General features: G+C 43.0%; 1 protein-coding gene across 1 annotated transcript in view; it reads right to left on the reverse strand.

Annotated features, from left to right (window-relative positions):
• The window catches only part of ADAMTS17 (ADAM metallopeptidase with thrombospondin type 1 motif, 17), a 158,806-nt gene that overhangs the window by 85,592 nt on the left and 59,543 nt on the right, over positions 1-13,671 (reverse strand). Inside the window, exon 7 of the mRNA XM_010185394.1 lies at positions 533-673. Within this exon, the coding sequence (XP_010183696.1) occupies positions 533-673 (141 nt within the window). The remainder of the gene's footprint in view (positions 1-532; positions 674-13,671) is intronic.

Here is a 13,671-nt window from a genome sequence, read left to right on the forward strand (position 1 = left end):
TATCCTTCCTGAACTGTTGAACATGATGAACTGAAATATGGATGCAATGGGAAAGAAGTTTATAGTGAACAGTTTAAAACCAGCACTCACTGAGGGGTGAGAAAACACATCAAAGTTACCTCCAGGCAAACTAAAGTTTCCATAAAATAAAGGCTATTTAATAATAATAGTCATAATGACAGTAAAAGCCACAGCACAAAGCTGCAGCGTCCTTCAATGGAGAAGATTTTCTCAGGCCTTGAACACAGAGATTTCTGTCACTGCAAACACGAAGGTCATTTTTGTAAAATGAAGGTGATCTGGGAGTGTTCTGAAGAAGCTATCAGTGTCTTGACAACTGCACATAATTCTTCTGCCTCTCTGCAAACCTCAGTTTCACAGGGGCTGCTGTGATGGAGACAGATTCAAACTTGCACACCCTAATGATACATGCACACAGGTTTTTTTAAGGAAAACTAGTTAGACTTCCACTGTCAAATAACACATCAGATTCTTGTGTGATAGGATTTTGGATAATCAGCACAATCCTTACTTTAGGAAGTTTTCAAGGTCATCGCGGCTGCATGAAGACCAGGAAAGGTCACTTGGGTTCCTGCCTTTCACCCATTCTCCAGACATGATATGAGACCTCCCTGCACAGGGCTGATGATCATCATCATGGCTCATTCCCATGCTGTTGAATTCAAACAAGACAAGACAAAAAAACTATCAAGTTATGATGTGGGTTTCTTGTTTCCCACTGGACTTAGTAATGACATACTTAGTAATTAATAAGTTGAAACCAGGCTGCACATATAACACAGAATCATTCACCTACTGCTCTGGGCACCTGTTTCACCAATAAACTGTAGGTTCCTTTATCTTATCCATTGCCCAAATTTCACAAAGTTTCTAGTATTTGTGTGTTTGAAACTTTTAAATGTGCTTCTTATGGCCTTTTCTACCAGGAAATGTAACCATCTGAGAGTTCATGAGGTGTGAACCTGCAGAAGTGATACAGCACAGCCAAAGGATATCAGCGATACTATCAAAGGTAGTGTTTATTGAAAATTCTGGGTTGCTCTCCCAGATCTAATGTATATGGCCCCTATAATCATACTGAGAGAATGGTCAACAAATTAATACTGGAGATGGACCAATTTTGTTGTTGTGTCAATGTGAATTTGGAACAATTCTACTGTTAGGAAAAAGATTTATCTCAATCTGTGGTATTGTACAATCTCTCTCACATTGAACTCTGAAGCTGTTACTTTTTCGAGTGGTGGGTTGGATCAGATGACCTCCAGTGGCCCTTCCACCCTAAATTAGTCTGTGACTCTGTAACAGCAATGCTCAGACAGGAGCCCGAGGCAGAATCAAGCCCTCAGTTCTGCAAGCCCTGTCCAAACAAGCACCAAGACTGCCCCATGCCAGGCTCAGCAAGAACAGAATGTGACCTACTCAGCAAAACAAACCATCTAACCAAACAGCAGATCGTGTAGGATAAACATACACGGAGGAATTCAGACACATTCAGTGAGGAGTTCAAAAAGTATTCAGAAATAGAGAAGTATTACTTCAACCTCCATTGAACTTCCCACTGAGGACCCTTCTGTCGTTGGCGGAGTCTCTACCATTGGGCTGCTACAGTAAATCACTGCTCAGAGTAAATCTCCATTGCCATGGAGATTTATAGGAAGGTGAGAGGCCTCTGCTGCAGCTAAGTCTTTGTGAACAGCCCTCATGGTGGCAAAGCAGGGATAAATGATGTGACCAAGTTCACCTGCTACATCAGGGAGATGCCTTAAGTCCCAACTGGCAGTCCTACACTCAGCCCATCATACCATGGCAGCAAATGGGAGTTAAGGGTTTTCCATTCTACTTTGAAATAATCATTAAAATATTTTTTTCTAAATCAGGATAATACCATTTTGAAACCCTAAAATTCTTCCTTCGATTCCAACATGAAATGGAAAATGGCTTTCAGACAAAAGGTGCCTTGTATGGCCGGTGTCACTTTCTAGCAAAACAACAGTCACCAATTTGGGGCTGAAAACAGAGATTAATAGGAGCTCACAAGATCTCCAGCTGGCTGGGCTGAGCAAGCCAGGAGCAGTCCCTTTAAATGTGGTGTTGGACTCTTTAATCCGTGCTATTTCTCTACAAAGCAGAGGCTCCTGTTTGCTTTCTGACTATGCTCTTGGCTTTGCTTCTCTCCAGTTCTGGGACTCAACTGTTGAAAGTCTAAACACAACATACATTTCTAGTTGCAATGAACCAAAACTGGCTTCAGCAGTTTGATAATTATGGCTTAGATTAAACCACCATCTATGCTATTTTTAGCTTAAAGTGAAGATTATATGGTGAGGTCTATTATTTTAGGTTTATCTCCAGGGACGTTATTATTTCTAGCAAAACTACATTTAACAATTTTTAGACTCAGAAGTTCATAGTTATTCTTGTTTTCAAACCTTTGCGGCTTTTGAACACAGCAGAAACATTAACTTCAAGCACATTTTGTTTGATGCACGCAGGAATAATTTAACAGTCTATTAGTAACTCTAACTTCAAAACAGTAGAGTGAAATTCCTGCTCCACTGAAGTGAATGGGAGTTTTGCCATTGACTTCAATGGAGCCTGGATTTCACTCCAAATATTTTACCCATGTTGTTTCTACACACAGAGAAATCTCTTCACATGCTATGAAGAAAGTTCCAGCAGTATTTCTCCAATGAAAATAAGCCCATCCACAGTTCATATTCCTAAGAGTGAGGAAAGGAAGAGCTGAGTACCATGAAGCGAGGTATGTGAGCTTGCTGGAAATCTCCCAGGGGAAAGTTTGCCCAAAAATGCCAGTTTAGGAGGCTTGTGGGCATGCAGCAATAGCTACCAAGGTTTCTGTCTGCTTGCCTGCCTTGTGCCTGCCACAGCGCTGAGACTCAAAGTTGGGTCCTTGGGGCTTCTACTCTGTCAGGGCTACTGTGGGATGGGACCTGGCAGCCCTCCCATTCTGGCGGCTTCCTGAAGGGCCTCCTGGTCGGCACCTCAGCGGTACCGCTTGAGAATGGTGAAAACAAACCATCTTTCTGACTCTCCAAGTGGTTTAGGCTCCATGATTTTCTCTCTTTCACAAAAGACTAGTGTTTGGTCTAGAGCTGTTAATCAAGAAATGCCTTAGCTTTCCAATTAACTTCATTTATTCTTCAAATGTGTTGAAAGCAGGATTTTTTTTTGGTTGGCAAACAACAAGGGCAACGGTTACTAATTAGTACATTCCTGTCCTTAACTTGATTTTAAACCTGACCTCATGAAAGGTGCCTGCCTAGGAGAAATGCTGAGGCCAACATTCATTACTCAGCTTTGATTTTTCAGGGGTGTTTGAGGCAGAGAGAATGTATTCTCCATAAAGACTGAGGCAGAACTCACATCTCAGAGTTATTTACAGGCTTCTTCTGAAATTCATTCAATTCTTACAAGTGTGGAAATCGACACCTTTCTGAATCATTCCTGATTTCTTAATAGAAATTCTTTAAAAGGTCATAAGCATAAAGGAACTGAGCCCGAGCTATTGGTATAAAGCAAAGGAGATCTGCTAAGTCAAAAGAACCTGTTTATATTAGCTTGGGATCTGGCCTCAAGGTACACAGGCAACCTCTACTGGCCTCTCTGCGATGAGTTTCTGGTAGAATGAAACCAGCAACACCTTTGGAGCCTGTTTTAATTGGCAGTGCAGAACTTTTCCCAGCATCTACTTTACCTTACAATGACTCACTTGAGGAAAGGATTAAATGACCTGCAGGACTAAGGCATACCCTCGCATGCTAACACATTCTTTTCTGAAGTTCAAGGGTCTCCAGCTACATCAAAGGGATCAGTTTTTCCTAAACACATAGTAAATGTAATGCCACGCTGATTCTTTTCACTAATGAATAGTCTCCCTCCTTTTAACAGAAATAAATCGGACAGAGCATTATGCATTTGTATTAAACAGCACTGCAAGCGCTGATTCAGTACTTTGCATTTTCTTTGTGACCATCTAATCTTACCTGCTATTCAGAAGTTCACATGGCATTGGAAGCAGATTATCAGTCTCTTGAAATATTCTGTCATGGGAAGGAGTGCTATTCTTACATGAAAAAAGAGCCGATAAGAATGGCTCTTAGACTGGAAGTAGCAATGTCAAAATGGTACCACTTCACCCTGCAAACCCATTGCCCTCTGTGCTCTCCAAGTCAAAACTGTCCATTTGATCAGGAGCAACAAACACATGCTGCATGTTATCCTTTACACTGCAAAGCCAGCAGAGCCATTACAGAGGAGCAGGACTCGGTTTCCTTTTGTGCTGTTACCACCACGGTCCCGATCTCTGCTCTAAGGACAGGGTAAATCTCAGCCTTTGGTTCATCACGTTCTCCTGAAGACAACGAGTTTCCACAAAGGCAAGCAAGAACGGCTCAGACTGTCACCTCTTAAACTCCTTTCAGTCTGTGTTTATTCAGAGTAAGCACAATGGGACTCTGGTTTCACACTCCAGCTTCTTTTCTAATATAAATAATGCATTGGTTATCAGTCAAAGACACTGAGCCATCACCAAAGGAGTCCTGCAGCATATTTATTGTTGCTCATCTTATTTGAGTCCAGAAACAAGCTGACTGACCAGTTTGAGTTCTGACCGTTAACATAATCACAGCAAGGCAAATTTTATCAGGAGTCACAGGGAGGCAGCGACAACAGATCTCTTTGATGCTGCTTTTTGTAGAGCGAGACTTTAAAGTAGCATTGCAATGAATAAAAAATAGCATGCAGTCTCTCAAAGCCCTGGCCTCTCTGAGGTCTGTGCTCCTTTCCAGGACACTCTTCTCCGTCAGAGGCTCTGCAGCAATCACAACTGGGTCAGGATGCCAGAATTACACTCTGGGCCTGAGCCGGCCAATTTCTCATGTAACCTTTTTTTAGCTAAATGCAATTAACAGCCGTTTGTTTTCCCACAGCAATGCTAAATAAATGCACTTGCTTTGTTTGTTTCGGTCATTAGAGGAGCTTCTCCTCTAGACAGTTAATGTAACTAAACTGCTCTGTTTACCCTTGGTGCGTTTTCTAATGTTTCCTGTTATTCTTTAAAAGCCTGAGTCAAAGCGCACCAAAGCTCGTGGAAAGCCTCCTACCGCCTTCAACGCACTGCGCGTTGCACCTCCAAGTTCTTAAGGTCATGTATACAAATATTCATGAGAACCACTATGACTCTCAATAGGTTTCCTATTAAAAGCCCCAAGTCTGAGTTTAAGGATAATGCCAAGGGCCTGGGGAAACTGATTTAGGAGATGTTTTAAATTTTTTCAACAGCTGCAACTCTGTGGCTGGTAACAGACCACTTGAGAAATCCCCAGGATTATTATCGAGCACTCCCTCCCTGGTGGGGAGAGATGAAGTAGAGGCAGGAGGTAAGTTTGACAGAAAATACCATCAGCAGTAAAAGAAAGGCTTTTCTTCAGAAGAAAAGACAGAAAGAGAGTGGCAAGTGAAAGAAAGAATGATGAAGAAGGGAAGCCCCAAAAAACACATCCAGAAGTGGAAACATCATGAGGTTCTACAAGCCCTGTTTCAAATCAGCACTACAGCTGGCTGTTTGTAAGAACTTCGTAGCCTTCATTTCATTTGTGTGCAAATAATTGAGGGTGAGTCAAACGCTGGTTCACTTCAGAAATGAGTGATGCTGAGGACCAGCAAGACTACCCAAGGCAACCTGGCTGTCACCCCAGCTCCTTATCAAACTTCTGCACGACACACGATCGATTGCTCTCCGCACACTTGGCACCAACCTCAAAGTCACCATTTCTCCAGAGAACAGTGAGGCTGTCCAGCTATCAAGAAGGAAATGAGGACCGTGGTCTGTCTCTCACTTCTACAGACAAATTCAAGGGAGAGCATTTCTCTTCCTGAAGAACCAACTCACAAACTGCTGCAACTGTGTAAGCACAGCAAGATGTTAAAAAGGAAGAGCTCCTTGGAGTCACTTGCCATGCAGACCAATGTGGACTCAAAGAATTGAGCAAAGGGCCTGCTACAGCAACATCCCAAACACAGAGAGGGACAGGAGAAGGCAGTGATGTCTCTCCTAGTGAAAAGCCATCTGTTTGCCCATATGAAGGTCATAACTGAAGGACAAAATTCCTTCCCTTTCGCACTTCCTATCGGGTCTCGGGAATGGTTGAGAAGGGAGTCCCGTCTCTATAATGCATCCAATCTCAACCACAAAGGAAGATGCTGGCATGGAAGGAGGTTGTACAGAGTGCATGGCTGACAGCTGAGAACATTAAACATGGCCATTAAACTCCAATCAATATAGGTAACCAAGCAGAGAACGTATGTCAACAGTTCTCAGCAGCTACTGACTTGGGCTGGACTTGAACCAGCAACTGAGAAGTGGGAGACAGCGTATCACATAATCAAGCCTGTGAGCCATCCAGTCCCAAATCGAGTTCAATGTTAGGAATTTTTATTAATGTTTGAAATTGAAGCTGCATCACTGGAAAGATGCCTACTTCTGAACTGGTTCAACATGTTTAACATTTCAATATAAAATGCTGATATCTTGCGAGTTAGGAGGTTTCCAACCAGTTGAGAATAAAGGCATGAGAGAGGCAGAAGTGAAATGTGGTTGGTCGTTAAAGCTGGAATTATAATAGGGACTGTGGTGCAAAATGAGGACAGTAAGTTTTAGAGTGACCTCAGAAGGTGATGCATCTGCAAAGCCAGCAAAGAGAGGCAGAGACAGCCAGAGGGGTCAGAAGGGAATCCAAGAGAGACTTGGACAGAGGGCAAACTAACAAATGCTCGAGAAACACGCTGAGGTGAGCTGAGCTGGGGAGGAGGCAATGAAACAGCTTGCATAACCTTCCTACAAAAACAACGGTCACTAAGACTCTTGGCTTAATAAAAACCAGGCTTTTTTCACCTCATGCTTTTCAAACATGTAAACACAGTTGCTTAAATATAGCTCGACTATTTCAGAAGCTGTGATGAAGAGAGGGAGATGACCCTACTTAAAGCACTTGAAGTCATCCAAGATGGTCACTGTGTACATAATGTTTGCTAGAATAGGGGTGCTCAGGATGGGTGCTGAGCTATTGTGTTTCTTTTTTAATGAGGAGAGACAACATTTAAAGGGAGTCATGACTACTGGACTCTTGTTTTCATAACCAAGTTTATGTCACTCTCCAATAATGAAGTAACCAGATATTTTATAGGGTTATCTACTCATCAAACAGCCAAGAAGTCAACAACAGCGAGTGAGAACACACAAACGCCTATGGTGAATAACAGTGTGGAAAGCTGTGGTTTATTCAGCTGCATGACAGATCCAGCCCTTTATGATATGGTTTTCATTTAAAAAGAATTAGTTCTTTTGACATGGAATCTGGAAGGCAGCAACTATGAGCTTGCGCCGCAAGGGACAGATAGCACACGAGAGACCGGCACGGCAGGAACAGGCAGCGTGGCCTTACACTCACTCAAACATTTCATCTGAGAGCTTGCTGCCTATGTGGTCCCAGATACCTGTAACAGAGCTGGCCAAACTCCACTGACATCAGTGACAGCCCTTTTCTATGGTTTGATGGAAGTCAGACCAGGGCCATGAAGATGAGGGTGAATCATTTTATGATCTTCTCCCCAGCAACAGTATCATGTGCTCGCACCAGTGACTATTTATTCCAGTGGACATTTGCTCATGTGATTCTCTGGAGTCCTTTCCTCTTTTGCAAAGTGGCTGATTCACAGCAGGGCAAGCAGTGCCTGAAGTCTTCCAAGACTTTTGGGAAGATGCAGGAAAACACTTGCGATGCAACTGAACGCTTACCATTCCAAAGGCTTGCCTCCACTGCATCTCATTTGCAGGATGTGGTCCCAGAATAGCAACTTTCTCCTTAAAAAGCTTCATGGTATTCCTGGTAAGAATCACCAGGTTATGAGAATGCAGGGTATAGTGTACCATGTGGCAGAAAAAGGAGTGCTCCATCAAATACAAAGTCCTAGAGAAAGCTAAAGTACAAATAAACTTGGTGGAAACTCTGCATTGAAGAGGTAAAGAAAACACCCTTCTTCCTTCTGAACTTAAAGCTCGCTCCTTTCCAAGCCCCACACAGTATCTAGCACAAATCTCTAAACATGAGAGCTGACAACCAGAGTAGCTCCAGCAGTGTGCATCTAAACTCAAGAAGGACTGTGAATACACAGCAAAAAAACCACTCACAGAACAGGCGTCAGCGACCCTTTACTGAGAATCACTTCTTTCAAGCTACGAGTGAAGAGACACTGGCTATTTCTCACGATCACCTTAGAGGAAGAATAAAGTTACCTGAGGGCCAAAGGGTTACATCTCCATGAAATGTATGCACTGAGCTGTTTCCTTTCTCTCCACAAGACTTAATCCACTTCTTGGACATCAAAAATGCTCTCTCTATTATTTGCTTCAATTGGTTTCAGAAAGCAGGGAATTGCTGCAGAAGGAGCACAGCGACTATGAATGAAACAGTGGTTTTCATTTCTCTTTTTTTGGTGAGCCGAGTGTGCTGTGCTGCATCTGCAGCTCCTTGTACGCAGAAAGCACCCTTGTGCATCGCAGCAGTGACATGCTGAAGGGTAATAAGCTGTTTGCTTTCAGCACTGCCTGAAGTGGGTGAGAACGAGACCTCTGGAAATGTGACGTGCATATCCTGAGAAGAAGAAAAGGGCATATAAATTGTAGGGTGGAAAAAAGACGAAACTCTGGGATAGCTGGGTGGGATTTCCCACCCACTAAGGAAGAAAAACAAAAGCTCAGAAAGAAGTGCTGACAAGTTTGTCACTCAATGTGTCAGCAATCCCAGGGGAAGCTCTTGCATGCAATCATGCGAGTGCACTTTTATAAAACTCCTGTGAAACCAGTGAAAGTCTCCAGTCAACTCCATTAACAACTGAGAGACAAAAAGAAACAAAGAGATGCAACACGAGACATCCTTAAAGGAAAACGCAAGGAGAACTGCGAGACAGTGGAGGATATTTGCCAAATATGTGCAACACAAGTAACCACAAATGTCCCACTCTCCATCCCATCGGAAGTCACCCACTGCCGAGCGCTGGAGGAAGCGGGGCAGCCTGGAGGAGTCAGGAATGCTGGCTGCTTCCTCACACCACGAGATGAATTCTCCATTCCTGGAGGTGGGAATAAGGAGATGGCCAACGTGAAAAGACAAAGAGGTGTGAAGTAACTATAATATGTGTAATTCTACCAGCATCAAGTTTCCTGAAGTCCTCAGACAAGCCAGTGGATACCTGCTCTATAGTTCCCAAGGAAGCAGAAGTCCTCACAGAAAGAAATATTTTTCAGTCTCTTTCTTTTATTCTTCTTTCTTGGTCTATGTTGCCAATCACCATGGGATTGCAGGTTCAGTGCAAGAAGAAATCCATCCCATGGGATCCTCTTACACCGATTCACCAAAATGACAGGTGAGTGTAGTGGTCAGTAACAAACTTGCGTGCTTTCTTTTGCTTGCAAGAAAGGAAAAACCCCAAAACTGCATAGAAAAAAGTTACAGAGGAAATGCATGATCCAAATCTGTTAGAGTTGCAGTTATAATCCAGCAATGGATCAGTTGGCAATAGTTCAGCTGAAGATATTTGCTATAGGACATGGCATTTTCAGTGCTATCCTTGTCACAGCCACTCCCATCATGCAGGAGCGCTCCTCATCCTTATGGAAATTTTGTTTCTGGTAACCAGCTCCCTAAACTCTTGGGATTTTTCATAGTGGTGCAGCTGGGAAAATAATTCATAAGCCCAGAACCATCTGGCCTTGGCTGTTCATAAGTGATTTTAAAAGCTCAGCACGCTATCTTAGCCTCACTCATTGGAGCAGCAGGGAGAGACTTGATACCAAACAGGAACATTGCAAATTATGGCTTGGTATCAAAGCAATTCGGGAATGATCTGTTCAGACCAATACTGAAGTGGAATTCTTTGGGCAGTGGGCGTGCCTGGTTGCCTACAAACCTCAAGGCTGATGAAGCCAAGTTTGCTTTCATATTGTCCAAGAATGCCACATGAAAAGAGATACTCTTGCTTTGAATAGCTCTGGCTCAAACATGTTAATGTGAAGACAAATTACAGAGAAGCAAAAATGTCTGCTATCTCCATAAGAAGCTATCTCTCTAGAGGGTCTCTAGCTGATAAGAGGTGCTGCATGCATGTCATTTAACTGATGACAGCTTTCTGCAGAGTGTGTAGGAGTTTTTCTCGTGTGATTCTGTTCATCACACTCAGAGGTGCTGCCTGCAATAAAGCATTTGGTAAACCTCGTAAGGTTACTTCAACAAACACCATAACAATTTCCAAATAAGCTTCAGCTATGTCTTGTAATATGTAAGGTATAAAAAGAAATATTAATACATTTTTCTAAACAAACAGGTTGGTTTTTTCAGTTTGAATAGAGAGAAGACTCAGGATCATATCTGGATTAGTATTGAAAAGGTGTCAATAAGAGAATGAAATAATAGAGGAAGAGGTAAAAAACCATACCTGATAGAGAGGTTAACACTTAAACTGAGCAGATGAGAGCTGATGCTTGTGCACACAAGTAGAAAAACAGCAGACAAAGTCATTATCATAATGCTTCTATAGGAAAACCCAGTTTGCTACATGACTTTAAAGCTACTAAACCCAGACAATCTGCATTTTTTCTATCAAAAAATCAACTATTGATGGCCATGGTGGCTCATGATGGGTACGAGGGAAGAGTTCTGCCCTCTTGAGCTAAATCTATCCCATGTTACATAGCAAGCACCTTTACTTGAGATAAAGAAAGCACTAACCAGGAAAGAATTTACCCGTTGAAAGGTGCTAGTGGTTGTGTTTTCGAGAGGAAGAAAGGAAGCTGTGCTTTTCCTTTGAAGGAGATATTTTCCCAAAGCATAACGACTACCCAGACTAAGAAGCAAACTGTTTCTAGGGAGCATTTCTTTATCAGAAATTTCTGAAAGGTCAAACTGTCCCTGATGGGGATAAGATGTAGTGTACAAAATTACTGTCTCAGTGGACTGTGGAACAGAGAACGAATGTATAGCAAAAAAATACTCATTTTTCAGGCTCAACACCCTGAGCTAATTAGACCCCAGCAGGAAGGAAACTTTCCAAGCAAAGATGACACAGTGAGAACAAGCAATTATCATCAGACTCCTTTTGCTTTGATTTGTTTTACCTAAACAAGAACAGAAGAAGAAAACTCAGAAAACTGCGGATTATTGTTCTCTTTTTTTGGAAACTGAGGTTCAAGTAAAGACACAGATGACAAAACTCCCTGCTGGGTTGGATTCAGCGATGGAAAGAGGCCCAGCATCTGATGTAGGGAGGATTTTGCAAATGGAAAGGGATCAGTGAGAACAAAGAAGGCCTCTTTACTTCATCTGTCTAGTAAACTCTTTTTGCTGAATTTTATTCCCCAACGCAACTGTTGGCCAAGGGGCAGCCAACCGTGTTCCACTGCAGCGCAGCCTTCCACTGACATAACGGTAAAGGAAGCCACATTTTGAGATGCAACAACATTTCCACTGGCGTTGCTGCTGCTGAGTTACTACCGAAGGCTTTTCCAAGTGACAGCCTGGGATTTATCACCTTCCTCAGCTCTGCAGTCATTTTCACCTGGAACCTGTTGAACCCAGCAGGCCAGGCAGACAGCGTGGGTTACAGCCTATAGGAACCCAGCTGCTAGTGGAAAAGTAAATATTTCAGCTAGATTGCTGCCCGTGTAGAAAAACAAATGATTGTTTGGTAAATGGCACTTGCAAACCTAATATTTCCTGTGTTGGTGTGTATTGCAGAGGTTGCACAATGGGGATTTGTCCCGTTCCTATGTTTTGGGTCACTAGGTGCACAAGGCTGTTGCCAGCAAAGCCAATGAAGTATGAAACCAGAACCCTTGTAGCAGGAAGCATAGGCAAGATTTGCCAAATCATTCCGGCCCAGCTGTTTAACGTGGCCTTGGCTTACTCAGCAGAATAAGCCTTGAAAAAGAAAGACGTAGTTGGCAAAGCCACAAAGCTATTGATTAAACAAAAATAGTGTTGTCTGGGACTTTCTAAATGACTGTCGTTTGCCTGTTTGGTGCAGTTTTATTATGTTAAGTAAAGCTGTACAAGATGCTCAAAAACAAAGAAATTAGAGAGACTGCAAGAGAATGTTGCTTCACTAGGGATTACACAGACATCCTTCACAAAGCGTAGAGTAAATCCATAGAAACCCTTGCCCAGAACCACACTAATGCTTGCCACGGGAGGCCAGAAAGCAGTGGGAGGTAGACATTCCCACGCCCAGTTCCAATGTGATTACACTCCAATACTGGAAATAAACCATCAAACTTGGAAGATACAAGGGTGAGAAAAGCCACTCATGAGAGAAGGCAGGTTTAGTGGTGTCCCATCACTACCTCTTCCTCAGGTCAAACCACCCATGCTTGCAGAAATCTGCACTGTTTGTATTTGTTACTTACATATATTTAATCTATATCTGTCTTTGATCTCTGCTTCCTAAGGACACAGATTTCTGAAAGCTTGCTACTAATGTCAAGTTACTGAGGTACAAAATATTTTTTTTTGCCTAAAACAGTGTGTACCAAAAGTGGAAGCAGCATGTCCTGAAATTCCAGGCTATACCTAGTTCCTCCTCAAAACCAGATTACATTACTAAATAATTACTTTGACTAGATCATACCCACGCTGATGTACGAACTTACATGATGAAATAGGCAGTGTTCCATTATGTCCTTTTGGAGTTGTACAGAGAAGGGCAACTTAACTGTGAAAATGTGCTTGCAATTATCTGTGGAAGAAGAATGAAACCTGGGAGGAGGGGAACAAGAAAAGGGAGCCTGGGAACAGAGAGAAACATTCCACAACAGATTTACAACACAAATGGCAGAAAATAAAATTAGCAGCTCCAGGGTGGGTACGGACTCTTGCCAGAATTTTTGGCCAGCCTCGGGATACGTCTACATGGCAGTCCGTCACTCCCAGGAATCCTGCGCCTGCAATGTACTGGAAGAGAGATGTACTCTTGTGAGATTTAAATGGAGAGTGCTGGCACCAGTACAATATTGCTGGGGCAGTAACTGCCCAAATCAAACTACCCAGCTACTCAGGAAGTCTTGGCGTAGCAACACAGTGACCAGTACCTGAGCTCAGAGTAAAGCTTGTATGGGATTGCCTCTGGTTCCAGTCCTCCCTGGGATCCAACCGACCTTGATTTTCAACCCCTACAACTGCAGACATGTGAATACCAACACATCCCCTTTCAAAGCGTGGTCAAGCAGCCACTCAGGGTTTTACAGAGCACCACAGCTCTCCACGACGAGACAGAATCTACATCTAAACTGGCAGCAGTGCCACTGGTGAGGTGTATCCAGTCACAAGATGGATCCCGTCAGCCACAGGCTGCATCCCTGAGCCATCACGAAAATGGATCCTACCCTCAGGACGGGCATCTCTTTACAAGGTCTCTCTCTGGTAAAACATTCATGCACAGGAGTGAATGAGATGCCTGTTGGCATGTGTTAAACTGCAGTCTTTAACTCCATGCTGAAATACTACCCTATGCATAAAAGTTTGGCCTTATTTGCAGGACAGAGGAACTAGAGGTAGAATTGAAGTTATCCAGATAACCCTG

The sequence above is a fragment of the Mesitornis unicolor genome, unplaced genomic scaffold (genome assembly GCF_000695765.1).
Source record: "Mesitornis unicolor isolate BGI_N332 unplaced genomic scaffold, ASM69576v1 scaffold2445, whole genome shotgun sequence".
NCBI lineage: Eukaryota > Metazoa > Chordata > Aves > Mesitornithiformes > Mesitornithidae > Mesitornis > Mesitornis unicolor.